The sequence below is a fragment of the Necator americanus genome, chromosome IV (genome assembly GCF_031761385.1).
Source record: "Necator americanus strain Aroian chromosome IV, whole genome shotgun sequence".
Classification (NCBI taxonomy): Eukaryota; Metazoa; Nematoda; class Chromadorea; order Rhabditida; family Ancylostomatidae; genus Necator; species Necator americanus.
The window spans coordinates 17,815,661-17,836,135 of NC_087374.1; the positions used below are offsets into that span (position 1 = coordinate 17,815,661).

General features: G+C 39.0%; 1 protein-coding gene across 1 annotated transcript in view; it reads left to right on the forward strand.

Moving 5' to 3' along the window:
• Positions 1 to 20,475, forward strand: part of RB195_001731 (uncharacterized protein) — a gene marked incomplete at both ends in the record, with an annotated part of 49,185 nt that continues 28,710 nt past the window's right edge. Inside the window, 17 exons of the mRNA XM_013448568.2 lie at positions 1 to 156; positions 553 to 660; positions 1,878 to 1,994; positions 2,112 to 2,187; positions 2,283 to 2,401; positions 3,528 to 3,633; positions 3,700 to 3,758; positions 3,840 to 3,929; positions 3,996 to 4,082; positions 4,193 to 4,292; positions 4,798 to 4,853; positions 4,926 to 5,057; positions 5,249 to 5,379; positions 5,443 to 5,535; positions 6,392 to 6,529; positions 7,272 to 7,445; positions 7,506 to 7,674. Coding sequence (XP_013304022.2) covers positions 1 to 156; positions 553 to 660; positions 1,878 to 1,994; positions 2,112 to 2,187; positions 2,283 to 2,401; positions 3,528 to 3,633; positions 3,700 to 3,758; positions 3,840 to 3,929; positions 3,996 to 4,082; positions 4,193 to 4,292; positions 4,798 to 4,853; positions 4,926 to 5,057; positions 5,249 to 5,379; positions 5,443 to 5,535; positions 6,392 to 6,529; positions 7,272 to 7,445; positions 7,506 to 7,674 — 1,911 coding nt within the window. The remainder of the gene's footprint in view (positions 157 to 552; positions 661 to 1,877; positions 1,995 to 2,111; positions 2,188 to 2,282; positions 2,402 to 3,527; positions 3,634 to 3,699; positions 3,759 to 3,839; positions 3,930 to 3,995; positions 4,083 to 4,192; positions 4,293 to 4,797; positions 4,854 to 4,925; positions 5,058 to 5,248; positions 5,380 to 5,442; positions 5,536 to 6,391; positions 6,530 to 7,271; positions 7,446 to 7,505; positions 7,675 to 20,475) is intronic.

A 20,475-nucleotide genomic window follows, 5' to 3' on the forward strand; every position in this document is an offset into this window, starting at 1 on the left:
ATGGCAAACCTATTATGGTTGGGCCTTTCAGAACAGAAAGCGAAAGAGACTGAGAAGAATGCAACTCTGTTGAAGCAGTTGAGTTCTATAATTGCTGAAGCTGAAGAAGTGCTGAGGAAAGCCGGCAAAGGCAAAGATGAACTGACAAAACAACAGGTACGACATATAGCTTTGGGCAATTAAAGGATTCTGGTTCCATGCATATTCGCTTTGGTTGGATTAGCTAGCTAAGATTCCTACTTTCTCAGTCTTCTATATATGATGTTGTTTTTGCTAATCCTTTCTATCCTACCTTTCATTTTTCTTTTTTTCAGCAATTTTCTCCCCTTTGCATGCTTAAATGGCCTGTATTATTATGAAATTACATAATATGCACCATGTAGATGCGATTAGTTAGAGCCGTACTTTTTACTTACTTTTCTGATACCTTATTGCTCTGAAATACCCATCGGTTATGTCGAAGAAATTTGCATGCTACAAATTCACGGATCAACAGTTTTGGTTTTCTTCAGCTTTCAACTACTTTGATTTTGGAAGCGTTTCCTTTTATAGGGGACGTTATTGTACCAACTTGGGACGAAGATTAAACAGCAATGTGCTGGGAACATTCCACTCGTCATCAGTTATATCATTAGCGGAGAAATAAAGACAGAGGCGCAAGTAAGTATCTTTCCTCTTGCTACATTTATTGTCGTACTAAATAGAGTAAAGGGTCGAAGTGGTTCACCATCTTGTGCTAGATGCTGAAGCTTTGGCGTTGCTGCTTTCATCAGAGCCATGTAGAATCATACTTATTTTATTTACTTATCAGCAATCGTAGTCATGTTTCGGATTGCCATCACTAACTCCCATAACTCATAACGGGTTGCATTGTTGGGGAGATCTGATCACAGAATGCGGTTTCACATACCTTTTTGAGGATTATGATATAGATGTGGTTATTGAGCGCAAAGTCGTCGTGAGCCTTACCCTAATATATACATATATATACATATATATATATATATATATATATATATATATATATATATATATATATATATATATATATATATATATATATATATATAGTTTTACTATGTTCTTAGCGCATAATCGTGCAATGTAATGCACTCGTCGCTATCATTCTTTCAAGTTATTTCCCTGCCGATTGATGTAACAGTGCATGTAGGGACTGTCAATGTGTATCATTGCGAAACTCGTCTAGCTTTTATATTCACTTTCTATGATTTCGCAATGTATAACATCCGATTTCATCAGTTTCTTCACATTTGGTATGTGCACAATTATAGCTGCTGTTTGAAGAGAAGCTAACATTTCACTCTATCATTTCATGACCTCGTTAGGCCTCCCTTCTTGCAATGCGCTTCATTGGCATTCCACTGCTTGTGTTTTTTAATTAAGTGATGATTTCAGATAGAGTGCGCTGATTATGAAATCTTATAAAATCTTTCTTGAAATCGGTAACCTGTGCGGTGATAGCAGCTGAATCTGCTTTCGTTCGACTTTTCTTTTAATGCCTATCGTTTGTATACCGGCTGTCCCCCCCATTTTGGCTGAGTTTGTTGAATCAGCTGTCACTATGGAGCTGGTCTAGCCTGGTACTGAGTTTTTCTGTATCACCTGTAACATTTCCTAGGTATCTGAAGAAAGAGATTGCGTTTTTTTTATCCTCTTAAATCTTATTCTTAAGCAAAAGTCATAAAATTACAATTTTTGGAGGCTGGAGAAGCACCATGATTATTGTCTCTATCGAACCAAGTGACATAGCTGATTGGTGCCCTCAACGTTCTCATTTTTTGCAGTTTTTAATAAAATGGATAGGAAATATTTTATCAGGTTGTGTGAATTAGTAGCTGATAAAAATCATCTTAAAGGTTTCTGCTGCTCTGGATTATCTACTTGCCAATGTTGTTCATGACGTAGAAGTCCCTGCTTTTGAGAAAGCTTGCGGTGTTGGTGTTGTCGTTACTCCTGATGAAATCGAGGATGCTGTAAGTTTTGAGTATCGAGTGAAGGACTCACTTTATCACAGAGTAGCGGTACAGTATTACATATATTCTTGTGGTACACTTTTATTTGAGATGCTCTTATACGTGTCTTTTTTTCAGGTTTCTGTTGTTGTTGGGAAGAACAAAAGCCAGTTGATGACTGATCGTTACAGTTTTAATGTTGGAAAATTGTTAGGTTAGCCTATTTTATCTTTGCAATATCGGTCTATGCCAGTTAAACCAATACCATTATACTTTATTATATTACCTTATCAAATACTTTGGTCCCAGGCGAGATTCGATCGTCACTACCCTGGGCCGATGGAGCATACGTCAAAAAAGAAGTCGATCTTCGAATCCTCGAGCTACTTGGTCCGAAAACTATTGATGATCTAATCCCTAAGAAGAAGGTGATCTTTCACACAATTTTATCCAAGCATTCATGTTTGGTAGGGTTGTTTCCGAAAAGATAAAATTTTACAGATGGGACTGGTATACAGTGGGGATGGTGGAGCACGCGCAAATTAGGAACGAGCGGTAGCTCAAATCTTAGCCCTCGTAATATGGAAAGATTTGGAATTGGAAAGTGTATGAGTTAGTTGACTTAGCTGGCGTTCTAATGCCATTGTCTGTCGCGATTACCCGCTATCCACTGAGGAGTTATCCACCTCAACCTCTCTTTAGTTTCTAGAAAATACCTGGTTCAGCAGAATTAGAGCAATTTGAAGTAACGGGGCCCTTTTACGAAGAGTACAACTAACAAATGATGCTTAAAAGAGGTTGGCCAGATTACATTATTACCAAGATCTTCAGCAGTCTTTCATTAAAAGCGCACTGCTCGGATTTGTTTGCTACACTGTTTATTCCTTAGGAGGGAGCTGGGTACACAGGTGCGTTACAAAATGATTAATTATAGAAAGAATTGTCTCACTAAGTTCACCGGAAATTATTACAAGCATCTAAGGAAAATACTTAAATCAATCACTGCGATATTCTAACACACAAGAACTGTAGTGCTGGTCACGTTACTGCCCTGTCTTCGTAGATGACATTTTGTCTCCTTTCCCTCATCTCAGTGTGAATGAAAACTATGAGATAGTTTTCATTCGAGGAAAGTTTGTGTTGCAGTTCAAGTTTCTCACATTGGGTATGTCTTGCAACACTGTTTGAATATGTGTAGACGTTATCACGGTTTCCTTCCGTTTGTCCCCGCGTTACTAACATAGCGCAGCGGTTTCAGTGTGGTGCTGTTGGCATCCGACTTATTATGCGGTGATCGTGAAGAAGCACAGCATACAAATTATGTACATTGAATGTGAAGTGGTCAATTTTAGTTAATTATTATGTCAAAGACCACTTTTATAACACTATGAAAATGCTACCTAATCACTGAACTCTGGTCTTGTAATAAAAGAGAGGATTGTTGAACTAGTCAATTCATAGAAAAATTGGTTGGTTTGTTGTATGTTTTGCGGAGCAGGCACTGTTTCTACCGCAGTGAAACAGACCAGATTGCTTGCAAAATTCTGTACTTAGGTGAAGAAGGAGGAGAAGTCGCAAGAGAAGAAAACAACAACACAAAAGAGCGTTGGAACAAAGTTGACCTGCACTGTTGCTCTTCAAGAAAATGGACTCTTAGAAGGTTAGCTGCACACTAATTTGTTGAGCTCGAAATCTTTGCTTCCGTATTTTTATTATGAAAATTTAGAAACTGATGGAGCAGCCACCATCGAAGAACTCATGCGTACTAGAGCTCATTTCCATAAGGTAAAGTTATACCTTCATTTCTTCTGTTCTGTCGCTTCAATAGGATGTGATTCAGGATGCACAGCTACACGTTTTTTTTAGGTTGGTGAAAACTATACTACGGATGGTTACATTACAACACCGAAGACAAAAGAACTGCTGAGGAAGCACATGGAAGCTACCGGTGGAAAAGTGACTTATTTCTTGGTTTTCTGATATTCCTGTTATAATTAAGGCTGTTGAATTGCTTAGTTTTAGGTGATCACAAGATTTCCTCCTGAACCCAATGGTGTTCTCCATATCGGTCATGCGAAAGCAATCAATATCAATTTTGGTTATGCCAAGGTTCAAAGTGTTCATAGATCCACTTTGATTTTTCTATTACTAATTTCCATTTTTTCGTCCATCGAATAATCATCATCGAAGGTCAAAAGAAAAGAGAAACATGGTTGAAGGTTCATGGCGGCTCGTGTAACTTGCGATTTGATGACACTAACCCGGAGAAAGAAGAGGAGAAATTCTTCACTGCAATCGAGGATATTGTTCACTGGCTAGGTATAGGATGATTTCTTTAGAATTTCTATATCAGTGTCTTGTTATTTTCTCTCTTTGTGTATTTTCCTGTTGACCTTTTCCAAGCACCTATATTTGCTGAAAGCTGATTTTGAACTTAAGACCTTAAAGAATTCATTTTGTTACTAGCCGTCGCCGCTGCAGAAAGATGGATTCGAAATATGATATTGGATATGACATGATATGGATATATGATATTCAAAAATATGGTAATGCAGTGATTCGTAAAAGAAGCTATTCAACTTTATTTTTTCATTTCATCTTAGACAAATAAATTAAGTCATTCCTTCACTTATCAAACACCATGAAAGGCACTTTGTGCCTTTTCGAAGTACATTAACATTTGAATCATCGGAAAAGTAATTGTAATCAACCGATTGAATTCGCCTGCGCCTTATAACAGTGTCACGCGTTTTGTATTTAAAGGGCAAAGTTTGATTCCTGTGTATGGACTACTGTGGAATGAGAACCCGTTTGTTTATTTTAGGATATACACCAGCGCGAATTACTCACTCTTCAGACAACTTCCAGCAGCTTTATGAGGTGAAGATTGATTGATTGAATAGACCTAGTTGTATAAAACTTCTTTCTGAAAATTGATAATATTTTATTTAGTGGGCCGTGGAGTTGATTAAAAAGGGCTATGCCTATGTTTGCCACCAAAAGGTGGAAGATATTCGAGGTTTCGAAGTCCATTTTTCACCATGGCGGGATAGGCCTATTGAGGATTCTCTACGGTTGTTTGAGGTATTTTGACTGTTCATTTCAGTTTAGCGATCTTTCGTTTCCTATTTAGTGAAAGAGAGTACATGGTATTTTTGATGCGAATGTTCCTTCGTTCCTTCTTGATTCGTAGTTTTTTTTTCAACTGTCCTTTGCCGTTAGTGCAATTTTCTAATATCTTTTTTGTGTATTGCTTATGTTCCCGCACTTTGAAGGATATGAAGAATGGTAAATTCGACGAAGGTGAGGCAACACTACGCTTAAAAATGACACTGGAGGAGGGAAAAGTAGACCCAGTAGCGTATCGGATCAAGTACGTGCCTCACCACAGAACCGGCGATAAATGGTATTGTCCTACATGTCAGAGTGATCTAAAGAGCAGTTGTTTAAATAATTTCTGCCTTCTTAGGTGTATCTATCCTACTTACGATTATACCCATTGTCTGTGCGATTCGATCGAGAATATCACACATTCGCTGTGCACTAAAGAGTTCCAATCAAGGTAAATAAACCACTTAGTAGATTGTTTCACTTCTAGTCACTCCACGTTATTAATTTGTAGTGTCGCAAGGTACTCAACATTGTTGCCGCAACCTCTTTTTCGCACAGTTATAATTACCACATACCATAGAATCCGGCCACATTTAGATATGTAGAACTTCCGCTTCCACATATCTGCGTGGTATTTAGACCTATGTTAACTATCACAATCCTAGCAGAGATTTGGGTTTACTTCTGGTCGTTGTTTTCTAGCGAAATCTGACCTTTACAAGTTCATTACGTGCCTTTACCTTAGCTCTTTCACAATGTATAGTGTTTCTGTCCTGTTGTTGACGCAGGCGTTTGAATGTTATTAGATGCAAGGTCAACTTAATTGTTTCTTTAGTTTTCTTGATATAGTCTCGTGAGAAGATGCTAAAAACCGGGTTATATTCCTTCGTTTTTTTTATAAAGAATGTTTTTTTTTCTAAAAGAAAGAAAAGAAGTTTCTGAACTCTTTGTATATAAACATTGCTTGTCATAGTACCTAAAATGTGTGAAATTTATTTGAACAACGTTGTAGTAGGAGCGCTTTCATCATTATATGTTGTTAACAAAATGGCGCTTTTAATTTCCGTTTAGAGCTTGTTCTGTGGGTCTGAAAACCTATCTTTCGGGTTATTAATTTAGTACATTTTGACGGGTAGACACAGGTTGGAACTTTATTCGAAACGGTGCGTAATTGATAGATCGTTCAAATCGTATTTGTTTTTAACTGTTACGGCACCTTTGCATACTGGATATTACGGTTTGGTCATGTTATTTGAGCTGTTGAATAAAAAAAATTTTGATCTGAGGAAAAAATCTTTTTTTTTCAGGCGAAGTTCCTATTATGCACTGTGCAATATGCTTGATATTTATTGTCCTGTGCAATGGGAATACGGTAGACTAAACGTCAACTATACAGTGGTATCGAAGAGAAAGATCCTGAAATTGATTGAATCGAAGATTGTCAAGTAGGTTTGCAAGAGTAAAGTCACCGAACGCTTTCTTGGAGTTTGAAGAAGTGTATGTGAGGTCCAACCAGGGGAAATTCTTAGCGAGAGTGCAATAGAGGGTTCCATAAAGAATTGTCCTCTCTGCAGCGCAGTCATATTTTTGGATTTTCTGATGTTAATAACAAACAGAAGAGTGAATCAGAAATTATTATAATCCCGCAAAATTGGTTTGCGCTTCTTCTTCTATTTCTCATAACTTGTTCATAAGCTCGTTCTATATGACACGTTGCGCACGAGAACATTCACTTCTTGTTTTTGCTGAGTAATTGGTGCCGTTTTGTTGACGATACACATGCTTATAATAAAATGTCTTATATTGCGCATTTTAAGTTTTAATTGCACCAGCAAAGCTGAAGAATGTCAAAAGTTTGGGGACACAGTACTAGCAAATTTTGTGCGGAGTTTGTTGATGTGCTGCAAAAGTACCTCGATATGAGCTCGAAAGTTTGTGCATGTAAAATAGAACGAAAACAATATTGAAGAACTTATTTCTTTAATGTGAAAGCAGGAAGTACAATTCTGCGAAGCATATCTAGGGAAATCTTAGATACTTTTATTTGAATGATGTTGTCAGATGTAGTAATTACCATTTCCATACCGTTTCCAGATTTCCAAATCTAGTTTGAATATTAGTTGTAGAAATATGCGCATAAACATGCACCTTCAAGGAAATTTTCTATGGACTGACTTCAGTCTTCAGTGACTGGGATGATCCACGGTTATTCACGCTGACTGCATTACGCCGTCGTGGTATCCCAGCAGAGGCGATCAACGCGTTCGTTGCTAAATTGGGTCTCACAATGACTCAAATGGTCATCGATCCTCATGTACTGGATGCCACCGTTCGAGATCATCTGAACGTCACTGCGTCGAGGTAGGAAAATCCCCATATATTCAAACTACTTTCTTCGCCTTCGAAATGTTGAGATTGTAGAACAATGGTAGTACTGGAAGGACTTAAAATGACTATTGAAAATTTTGACGAAATGAATTTGCCATCAGCTGTAACAGTGCCCGACTTCCCATCTGATCCAAAGTGCAGTAAGACGCATCAAGTTGCGTTTGACCGCACTGTGTACATTGAGAGATCGGACTACAGACAGGTATTCAAATTTCTGCTCAAGTTTTAGAAAGAAAATTCAGTTGAAAACGGAATTCTTGATGTCATAATAGATGCGATAGTCGGAGCCGGTGCTTCGACCGCTTTACTTTTGTGCGGCAAGCGGAGGAATCCTCTTCACTTTGGGCGGTTGGCCAAGGGACCCTCTTCACATTCGAGCGGTTGGCGAAAGGATCCTTCACCTTTAGATGGTTGGCGAAAGGATCCTCATCATTTGAGCTGCACCCCGTGAATTAGACCCCTTCACCTGAAGAGGGCCGGCTCCTCTACCGCAGCTATGCTCGTTATCCACGGACTCTAGACGGCACGTCTTCGGGATTTATATGTAGTTTCAAGAGTTTCATTGGATAGAGTAATTCTTTCGTTACACTCACACTCAACCAAGATTCATACTAATATTCACTGAACTCGCATGTTCAGTAACTCGCTTTATGGTTGTTTAGCTGCAGTGAACCAGGTGGCGTGTATTCATTTCCAAGTAGTACCTTTAGGTTCTCGTAGTTTCTAGTGATTGATATTGAAAATATTACTCGAACTTTTATTTCGAAGTACTGTTTCTTTGTGAATGAAAATTCACAAAGAAATAGTACTTCGAAATAAAAGATGAGCAAATATCATGACCTGGAATGTTTTACAGTTGTACAGTAGAAATGTGCAATCTCAAGAATCTCAAGAACTATGGCTCTTCATTTTGTGCCAAAGAAGACAAAAGACCTGAGCAAACAAAAGTGTTCGCCCTTGAACATATGTTCTTGATGCGGTCGGTTGGTAACAATTTAACGTGCCATTGCAATGCTGAGATGCGTTTTCAGGAAAGCGTTCCAGAGGCAGACTTTCATGCAGCGGTACATCTTCAGTGAATCTTGCGATGCGAATTGGGTCTGTCAGCAAAGTTTTGAGACAGTGATGTTCTTTTTAAATGCTCTGTGTTCGTCCCTTCAGGACTTCTAGATCCCGAAAAATTTCTTTTTTTTTTGAAACTGTTTACTCACAGTACAGTAATCCACAGCATAATCAAATCAGAGATGATGAGTCGTAGATTTTTTATTCCATACATTTTATAGTTGAGGAGATACCAAGTTTCGCCTCTGAAAATGAAGGTTGAAGAAGTGCCCGAAACTTTCCTAACTTGGGGGCAGACATCAAGAAGAGAGGTGGAGATAGTGCTATGATGGCTCTTGCTTTCATCACCATCAGGCTACGGTACTACTTGTGACCTGTGTGAGTAGCGAGTTATTCGTTATCTTCACGACTGCACTTCACATTTATGGTCTACGATGTGGACAAAACAAAGTACTAAATGGTTGTTTTGTTCATCTATTTGGACATTTGGCTTCTCCAGGATGGGGAACGGTCAAGAGGTACCCGTATGATGTGCCGCCGCGTATCCAGGAGGCTGATGAGCGTCGCTAATTGCACCGCGCGTCTCCTGATACCGTCATGATCGCTACAGTAGCCTGGTTGCTCCTCTTGTGCTACGTCTTCAAGATGCCCCGCCCACGCCTCCCTCCCTTCCCATTTCGCCGCGTCTACCGCTCTTACGACGATTTTTTGTCGCCGCACCTACAACTCTTATGATGCGCTTTTAAAATCGAATGGAAAGGAAAGAACATGATATTAGATGTTGTTCGAAGGTCTACATAAAATGTGCTTGTTAGTTAATATAAAAGAAGGAAAGAATGAAATAGGTTTGTACAAGTGATATGCGATTTAGAAATGCGAGTGAAAATGAAATTACCCAGTTTCGAGTTGTTAGGTGGAAAGCACTCATTCATCTCTGGGAATGCAAGAGATGTTTCAAAAAATATCCCACTGATTAATGTTATGCTATCCTCTTTACTATTTTTCGCTTTCTATGGATTTCTTTTTGCTTATCTAGCTGGGTAAAACTGGCATCCAACGATTAAGGAGGCGCGAATAATGCCTCGCAGACATACACTGTACCTAAAGGTATATCTCGAAGATACGAAGGTCTCTGTTCGCCACTAATACACCTAACCTTTCATATTGATGTAATGCAGAAAACAGATGGAAATGAAGTGATGAAACGCTGTTAAAAGAAGTTTGAAGAACCATACAAAGTTTTATTATATGAAACTGTATAAAACGTACAAGCAAGTATTGAAATATGTCAAATATTGGCATATTTCAATACTTGCTCTACATAAACATTATATCTATGTAGAATTTTGAAAAGGTAAAATGTAGAAAGGAGTTAAAGAATGTATACAAAGTAAGCGCATAATGTTGCTGGAAAATAACTGCCGCAGTTGAAAGTTGAACACGAATTCATTGAATGGCATCGTGACAAACACATACTTATGCACTGCTAAATTATATAGAAAACTTAGGGCATGAAATGTGTTAAATTATGAGACGTTTGAAAATATATGCGTGTTATTCTTTTCCCTGGAGCATCTTTTTGAAATAATTTTTACTTATTCTTCTCCTTTATTCCCAATAATATGCGCTTAGTTTACTATATCCGTACATCAGAATTCGCCTCGGCAATTCGTTCTTCACTCCCTCCTTCAAAATTCGCACTATCCACCGCTTCGTCGCGGCACAAAAGTCGCGCGCGGCGTTGATTAGAGAGCAATAGGGAGGCGGGGTGTAGGTGATCTCAGGCGGTCGTGGAGGATATCTAGCTGATGGAGCGGCAGCCGCAATTACGCGGAGGCGCGCGGTGCCGAAGGGAGGACAGGAGCGGTCAGCCGGTTTTCACGGGTACCTCTTGTCCCGCACCCCTCCAGGATTTCCATTGTTCATTCTTCCTGGAAAGCACGTAAGAACAGAGATCCTGGAAGAAATGCCGAACCCTCAAATAAATACCAATGCTCGATGCTCGCGAAGATCCTTGTCTTAAAGGTTCTTATGTGTCACTTGGATTCGGCTGGATCATGTGGTGTTTTTTTTTGCAGTAATCACTTATAGAGGAGTGCTTAACATGTATAGAACAAGAAATATGTGTGTTCGGTTCTGCTTCATGTTTTTTGCATCATATTTTTTTTGAATGTCGGATCAGAGGCAGGAGAAGATAAATTTGGGTGATTTATGGAACAATTCCATAGTTTGCGATGAAATTTATGTCCAAAAATACAGAAATTTCTTGGTTGGGCGCTGTGACTGAACTCGGTGATTGAGCCTAATTAAGATTTTCGAAAGTAAAACACCAAAGGTTTTTATTTGTACAGTGTGTATCTTATTCAAAAAAATCTTCACGAGGTGTTTTTTTTTGCTTTTTGTGGAAAATGTCTGTTTTTGCTTTTGAAAAAGCTTAGGTTGTTTTTTTTTCGGCCACAGAAACTCCCCGAATTGTGACCTATTCATTTTGTATTTCTGATTTAGTGCTATTCTCTTGATGCGCTGGAGAACTTGTAGAACTGAATGAAGTGAAAGCTTAATGTCAACTGTTAAATGCTGTGATTATTACAAAGTAAAAAAAAGTTGCGCTTCATCAAATGTAGAGAAAAATCATGTGGGTGTACGGAGGAACTTAAAAACTAGAATTTTCGTAAAAGAGTTATCACTATTTTCCGTATTATATGAATATGGAGGGACCACGAAATCTTTTAGCGAAAGGTTTTAAATAAGTAAGTAATAAGGAATATTGGCCTGATATGAGCAATAAATGAGCTGTAATTTATGACTAAGTTCTTGTCGGAATGTTGCAACCTGTTTTTTTAAAATGAGGTTTGAATAAGTTTGGAATTTAAGTGGTCGACTGTTTTTCCACTTTTTAACGTAACATAGTTTTTTTTCCGCGAGTACTTTTCGTTCAACTTTTTATTATGGTTGATCCCAGCGAATTCTTATGATGTCAAAACAAAGGAGGAGTAAACATAATTCATTTCTAATAGCTTCATTATCTTCAACTTATTATGTCTGACAGGGAAAGTCACGTGAGAGAGTTCGTTGTTACTTGATCGTATATCAGGAAGGTTTTTTCTTTGCAGTCTTATTAGGATCCAAGCTTAGCTATTTGTTAAGAATACAACCATTACAATTCTATTCGGTTCGCTCAAATGTTCTGGCTTTTCTTTTTTAAAGTTTAGGTCTCCACAAAAATAAAGAAGAAATGAACAACAAATCAAGAAATAGTTTATTCTCCATTGTTGTTTACAACTTCTTTTCAACATTCAATATCTCAATGGCAGAAATCACCTGATTTCCGCTTGAAGAGGTGAATAGCTTACACCAATTACGAGCCGTCCTAGGAAGCATCGCTTTGTCATACACTTCACAAATCTTTCAAGCAGCTTCTGTGGCTTTGGCTTCTATATTAAACACAAAACGCAGAAGGCGAAAATGTTTTTTTTTCATTTTATTGCCAAAACATTCTATTTTTTACGCAAAATTTGAAGAAAAAAAAAACGCCAGGACATATGGGCAAGCCCAATAAACTTGCGCATATGTCAGTATAACATTACAATTTATATTGTGTGAGAGAATTTCAGATTGAAAAATTTGAAATAATTTCCTTTTCATAGAAGTGCGGCACAGGCTTTAGTTAGAAATTGTAACTAATCTTCCGCAAAAACGCTCTCTCACGCTCTCTAAAAAAAGTCAATTCATATTTTTCGGCTATTGGACCTTGTCTACCGCAAAACTAAACTGATGTTTATCTAAATTTCCCAGAAAAGACCATTTTGTAAAAATGGTCTTGGTTAGGTTTTCTTCCCATTTTTCCATTTTTTTGTGAGTGGAATGTTTTAAAGTGCTAATGGAAGATTCCTTCCTGAAACATGTCTTTTAGTTCTCTGGAAATCACTCACTTTCACAATCCCAAGAAGATTTTCGAGCCCAAATTAATTGCCGACCCCTATTGTCGCCAAAATTCAGCGCTGTACAATCAAGTGCTACATAGTTGTCGTGCAGATGTAGATGATGGATGAGCAGTTGTTCACAGGCTTTTAGTACACTTTGATTGATAGAACAAGTAAGGCGTTCACGTGTTTCGGAAGTGTCTCCTCCTTCGTGTAGAACTGATTGAGCAGTAGAGTACTCGCTTGCGATGAGGCGATGAGGCTGGTTTATTTTCCTGGGCAGCATTCACATGATGTCGGGACGGATTCAGAGGATTCACGTGGATTCATAAGTGAGAGTAGGTGTACTTTTTCAGAGACATGCTGGTATCTGTGATTTGATACGTGGTGGTCATGGATAAATGAATCTTGGTAAGCACGAAGGCGACCATGTGGTGGATCCCGGTCCTTCAATCACATGTGCATACGTGATTCTATGAACAAGCTTATTTGTGCATTTGCATTCTGAATTGGCTCTTTATTGAGTATGTCGTAGTGAAGCCCATGTTTATACTGGTGCTAGATCTGAAAAGCGGATTTCGTGTGTTTATGTTGAGACCCGCTCCAATATTTGCATGACGACGTACTATTTAGCAGGTTTGAAGAACAATGGGCTGGTTTACGTATAGAGTACTGTAGCAGGTGTGCATATTAGTATTAGCTTAATTTTGTTTATGTGGTGGCTTGTTTTCAATGTGATGCTCAAGAATCACTGAAAGTGCTAGACAGAAAATTGAATTGCCTCGCAGAGGATTTTCTTCACCTCACATCCAGTAAGTAAGGGAACATAAGAATGGCTCCATTATTCAATCGGTAGTGTTGAAAAGTTTTAATTTGCTACCATATTCCGTCAGATGATTCTTTTAAGTTTGGTCGGAGTTCTGCAATTCTCTTGAGGACAGTTCTCAAAAATCTGCTCGAAGCTGTGTAATAATTTGTAGTAATAGTTTGATGAATTACGCTTCTGCTGTTACAAAAACCTTAAAAGAGAAAGAAATAAGGTTGAATTTTAGAGAGATTGACAGTCTTCCAACGAGCTATCAGAGTTTTCGATGAGCTGGTCTAAGAGTTATGAAGTGGTTGGAAATCAAATGAACATTGTTCTGTTTATTCTCATGCAGATGGTTCCGGATGTTGGAGAAGTGCTTTCTCGCTCTTTGCTGGCTAGCCATGTTATACTGAATTCTTAGATCTCTATGTTGATGAGATATTAGGATAAAAATAAAGGCTCAATCAGTCAATTAATCCACTTGGGATGCGACAGCGCGTTTTACTACAATTCGTAATCATTGAGGTTCTGGAATGCGTGTTGGCTATACAACGACTTGTGAAGGCTACCCGATGATAATGTCAATGTTTTTATCCTCTCAGACGGGTAATTTAATTCAATTTATCGACCCGGGATGAAGAGCTTGGTTGCAGTAGGGCGGTTTTTAGCCATCGACTTTTTGGCAACACTGTACCTCTTACCAACTGCTCTTTTTTAGTTAATTTCATAGTTGCCCTAGGGTGCCCTAGAGTGCAAAAGTCAGGGTCAAATGGGCGATGGGACACCACTCTCGCCCATACCCTCATTCCCTGCCCCTCCAATGCTGCTGCGACAGTCCTCCGCTGCTGGCAATTCAGTGTAATGGAAATTTCGTGTTTTTCGAAATCGAAAAGTTGCCGAGGAAGAAATGGCAAATATGAAATCGATTGTTGTTAGAAGCGAAGAAACACGAAGTAGTAGAAAAATCAAGTTTGCTGAAGCGATTTAAAATATTGGTATTAAGATATTTTCGCCTTTAATATGTTTTATTTTTATCCTCAAATCTATGAAATATCTTTAAATACTGATTAAAGCACCTCATAAGACAAATAAAGAGAAGAGTCTAGTGCATATGTCGAACTACAGAGTAACGACGGAAAAACGAATTAATCAACATTTTGTTCCGACAATGTGATAATGGGTCGTCGAAGTTTCGACACTCTGCTGAGTCAAGTTTGTAAATAACTAACTAATAACTTCGTGATAAGTGGACCAAGAGAAATACATACTTTGGGTGACTTTTTATAGAGGAAGGTTTGCCTTACAAAACAGTCATAGTGCTGTTCTTTGTGACCTCCTAGTTGAATTGGAATTCAGATGGGAAAAGTAGCGAAGCTCTGGAGATCGCAGGGTAATAGCAATAGAATAGATAGAGAGATGAGATAATAGATGGAGAAAGTCCTCGATTATAACATTCTGCAAGGCAATTTGCTTAGCACAAAGTTTCTCCCAGTTATTAGACTTTGTTCAAATCACTTCATACATTTTTCCGCGCGCGAGCAAAAATCAGGATTTTGGCAGGTTTTCCCATTACAGAAAGACGTAATGACGTTTTTAAAGAATTACTAATTTATTTGGAGAGAGGACTGAGGAAGAGAATTTAGAGGGGGAAAATCAATGAAAAGTCGAAAAATTTCGAATTTTTGCTCTAAATTCCAAAAAAAACCTAGGAGGTAGCAAAAAGCAGAATTACGTCTGTTTTGTAGGGCAAGCCTTCCTCTATAAGGTGCCACTCAAAATATTTCTCTAGGTCCTCTTATCACTAAGTTGTTCGTCACCCTTGCACGCCTAGCGTCTCTTACTGCCTATCGGTGCAGTCCGAATTGATTTTCGACGAGTCGCAGGGCGGAGGCGGCGCAAGGGGTGGAGCGTTGCAATGAATGGCGTCGCACGAAGCAGCATTCTGGAGGCGGATGTTTGCAATGATGCAGGGAGAGATAAGCGGAACCACCCCTGTCTCCATAATCTCCAGTCCCGCATACGGATACTCCACATGAAATCCGCACCACCTCAGATTCGTGGTGTGCTGCCTTTAAACTGCTGAAAACTACTTGTAGTTGAATTTTTCGTGTTATTGTGGAAACAAAACTTTGATGCTTGGTTGTCAGATACAAATTACTTATCTGAAGGTTCGGGTAAAGCCGAACCTCAGATTTTCTATGGTGTTCGCTCGGATTACTGATCAATGAAAATTTGTAGTGGTAGCATTTTCTGCAAAATTAGGATTGCGTTTTTCTAACAACGCTTTTTTTCTTCTTTTTTAAAATAATATTTAATGAAAGATTTCATATTTTTCTTTTTCCTTTCTAAACGCGCCAGTTCTACATTTGGAAAACATTTAGAGGCATCACCCCACGAATCTGAGTTGGTACGGATTTCAGGTGGAATATTCTTATGCGGGGTAGTAGATTATGGAGAGGTGGGTGATTCCGTCCATTTTTTCCTAATTGCCGTAAAAACGGCCCAGACGATACGGCTTCGAGCGATCCGGTACACTATTTCCTACAAGAAGTTCGACTGGAGCGCGTCATCCTTATGCACGCGCCGCATCTTCCGGGCCGTTTTTTATCCGGCAATTAGGAAGAAATGGACGGATTCACCCCTCCCCCCTTCATAATCTACTATCTCGTATACGAATACTCCACCTGAAATCCGTACTACCTCAGATCCGTGGGGTGATGCCTTTAAGCGACCATTGTGATCGATGTGTTGAATGCTTGTGGAAAAATTTATTACTCGATTAGAGCACTGTGATGATCAGAATTAACACTAAATAATAATTGAGAAAATAATTGAAGCTAGAAATGCCTATCTCTTAACCATGATTTACGTTGTAGTAGTTCTCACATACCTGAAATTCTTATTTCGAACGTTGGAAGGTTTTGATTACAAGAAACAGAAGCTTCTTGTATACGCGCGCAGAGATTTTCCATCGTCAGGCCATTTCAAATGACACTTCCGTTATCTTCTCTTTCGCCAACTGTACTAACGAATGACATTTGGTGTTGTAAAGATAGTGAGCGAGTGGAAAGATTTGTCGATATGTGTTGGGCCCTCTATTCGCGCCAATTTCCATAAATCGTTTCGTTTACGCCCTCCAAAAACGACTATGTGATGCTATGAAAGTCTTGGCGTCAACAACAAAGAGATAGAATGATTTGATGGCGAGAACTACTGCAAATATAGCTGGCACAGAATTCCTCATCGTATCTGTAAAAGTGAAGTGATAGGGGTGAAAGGGTAGTCGAAGAAATGTTTTTAGAAAGTAATTAGGGCTTTGGAGCCTCAATAATAAATCCCTGGACGATCCGTTGAAAATTGGTAGTATTACTTTACTAGGCATTTCTAAAGGTTTAAACTAAATATTAGGAGACTTACGCCTTTAAGTTCATTTCCTTATAAAATTATCAAACGAATTGAGTTATTATCAAACGAGAGTCTAGTAGGTGAATTTTTGGTTCTTGTTTTTGTTTTAATGGCAACTTATGGTTTGTTGATAAAAGGCACGGTGTAGGTTCTTTACTGAGACTAATCAGAAACTTAAGCTTGCGATTTATTCCCTAAGTTTGGAACTTTCGAAATTTTTAGTTGTTTCATAGTGTCTAAATTACAGCATTACGAGTAAGCTATGTTTCATGACTGTGAGAATATAGGTATTTTTTTCTAGCAGCAGCACGAAATCTCAATACTTGTGATATGCGGGATTTTCTTAGTAGTCCTGGATTTCAAAACACTACATGACATGGCTTTCTTTGATCTATCTCTGGTTAAGCGCGCAACATTAATTTTTCTTCTTGACTCTCAGAATCCTGGTTGTTGTGGTTGTCTTCCTAAACAGTTTCTGCCTGTGCCGAACATTTTTCCGATTTAAAATAATGTTCTGAAGGGCTCATCTTCTCAGTATCAGTCCACGAAAGGAGTTTTTTAAGGGTTAAAACGTGACTGGTTGCTTGGCTAAAGTATGTTTCTGAGAGAATATGTTTGACGTTGCAGAAGTTGACTTAATGTAGGTCGTGTGAGAGGTCGACAACTGCTTGCTGTCATAACTAGTCTAAGAAGTTTATGCCTTTCTTGAATTTTATCTTGAGCTCAGTACAGTCGCAGCGAAGGAAATGGTTCCTCTCGCATAAATCCCTTTTAACGACTATGGGAAAACCAAGAAAGCAAACATAGTTTATTACGACATATGGACCTTTTAGTAATGACTGGTGAAAAAGTACACTATGCTTCGTAACATTTTTCCTTATGGAAGGTGTGTTTTTGCGAGTTTGTTTGTTTCATTGTGCGCGATGAAGCTGTTGAGTCATTTCCGGCGAGTTGATGATGACTCAAAGCAGCAGTGGTCGACTACGAAAAACGCTGATTCATAAGTATTGTATTCGGATCGGATTATCGATGTGGAAAAATAAGGTGCTGGCCTGAACTGTTTGCTTATTTGGCTTTGCGTCATGGCGATTCTCAGAAGTGTAGCCACTTTCGTTTACTTAGGACAATATTGCGATCACCACAGTTTCGAGAACATGGATATAAACTGGAGATATTTTTATTCTTGGATTGAAGACGCCTTAATGACTATATGTTTCATTTGCTTCGTAAGAAACACTGGAGAAAAGGAGGAAAGGCATCGTTTTATTCGAATGTGGCAATATTTGGTTCTTGAAGTTTTTTGAGTTTTTCTTGTTTTTTTTCTTTCCCGATACCAGTTTCCCAGTTTTCTTCCTTACTTCTTTCCCATTCGTTGGCATAGGATCTATCACATCATGAAGACCAACAATGTGTAAACAAACAACTCCGTCCCCATATTTTGTGTCCACACATTGTTATTACGATTGTACAGTACCAGGGCTAGAATCTGGTGGCGGATTAGACATCGTGTCGGTCATAATATCCACGATGTATGGCATGCAAAATAGCGGGCTGCTTTGATGACAGTTGTTGCAGCAATCGTGACATATTTGTGCGGAATTGTACGGGGTCAGCGATCGGGACGCGGATTACCCGGAAACGGATACTTGGATTTGGAAGCAACCGACCGATACCTCTCTGATCCTAAATCGTTTATGTGAAGGATCGGCGGGTGGATAGTATGAAAGCTATAACTCTAGTCAGGTCAAGTAGGTAGTAGTGGTGTTGACTAATGTGCTAGGATTATTTGCCATCGCGATCGCTACAGTTAATGAAGAACATGACGGCTTGAGATTATTTGAAGATCGAGCTAAAATGTAAGAGTGGTTCGAACAAATTACGGTTCGGCCTGTAACTGGAACCCACGTTGAGAGAAAAGCGGGGAAAACATTAAGCTTATTCAGGAAGAATAGGCTCGTTAGTCGTGTACTCTGAACTTTCGTTAGGATGAAACTTTTTTTTTTGTTTTTTTATTGCTAAAGTCCGTGGATAACTAGACCATCCTTCTTGACTCGAAAGGCTATGAATTCCGCCTATGTTTGACGAGACCAAGAAGTACGACGTTAACTTTCATTTGTCAAACGTTTGACCACAAAATTTACGGTGGATAAACCATTTGATTTTGAAGATCTCATTCTGAGAGAGTAATTAACAAAATCAAACTCGAGGTAATTTTTCGGTCATTAGGTGTGGTGAACTGAGTTGAAATCACATCGTAGAAGTTGTTAGAAACGAAAAATATTAACCGAATTAATAAATGTGACGATTTTAACCCCCAATTTCAGAAAGAGCAAAGTTTGTGATTTTTAGCGTGCCTTTTTTAGTTGGTCCCTCGTTTTGAGAGTATTTAACGGTTTTTGTAGCATGATCATTGCGATATTATGACTCATAGAACTCGATCAAACGATTCGCCGAAGGCAGCAATTCTTCGCTGACGTAAACGCTTGGTCACACGTCTGTTGCATTCTGCAGAGTTATTCCATGTTTTCTATGCGAAGATACACAGAATTGTCATGAATATTCTAAAGAGTTGCGAAACGACGTCATCTGCAAAGATATGGACGAGAACTATCTAGAGAAATGGTTGAATGTGTGATGGTTTTTGTAGCATAGATTTAATGGATTCACCCAAAGAAGATGCACGTTGTCGTTTCGCATTGAAAAGGTCGGCTCAGCAGCATCATTGAACATATAGGAAGTAAAAGTGCGTTGTACGAATTGTTTGCACTGGACTAGTGTTTTTGACCTTTTGTTTTGGAAGGAGGAAGGATGTCGAGCAGGATGAAAATTCCAGGTCATCACTTCAGAAAGAGATGTTAGCAGTCACAAGGATTTTGTAAAAGTTGCGTTGGATATCCTCGTTTCATGAAAGTATTAAACAGTGAACCAATATTGTTTTTCTTTGACTGAAATTGTTTTTCTATATTAGACAGTTCTAGTTTCGACCGTAGTTATTGTACAGAGGCTGAGATGATAGATGAGGTTGATGAGACTGTACTAATGCTCTTTTTCACGAGTGAAATCTGGAAGTATCAGTGGGGTTCATTGCCACGTTAGCATAAATTTCGAGATTAAACCGAGGCCAAATCGGTTCCCTGTCGACGTTTCTGCTCGAACTTGACTATGTTCGACCACCAAATGTGTTCCCGCGTTGGTTTTTCCACGAGTCACAAAACCCGCTGTGAATTATAGCTCAAATGATTGTGCCTGTTAGAGCGTTCAAGAGGTCGACCACTAGTAGGATCATATCTATTTGTACTTGGGATTAGATAGAGCATTCCGCGTCGGTGTATGTACTAGCTGCTATCCACGCATCATCGCCTGGATTCATTTGGTGTGTACGTGCTTAGAGCAGTGTGGACGTTTGCAAATGTGATCGTTGCGCCGAGTGAAATGTTGCGAGTCTTTTGAAATTGTTGCACTTTTCAGCATCGTTGCAACGCAAAATGCGAACGTCATTCTCTGCAAAAGGAAATTGCGCCAAATGTTTGCGAACAAGGACTCGATTAGACTACTTATTGTTAACGTAGCAAAGGACACAGCGAAAAATGTCGTACTATGAACTCTAGGGTTTTCCCTTTCCATAAGCAAAGTGCAAACGGCCACCTAGCTACCAAACCGCGCTTAGATGCACGGTCGAGTGGCATTTTGGAAATGTCATCGGATAAAGGAGACCCGGTGGTGGTAAGAGCACTGTGTGCTCGATGTCACCTTTGTCTGAAAGCGACGAGTCGGATCACAGACCACAATCACCTGATTGTGTGTT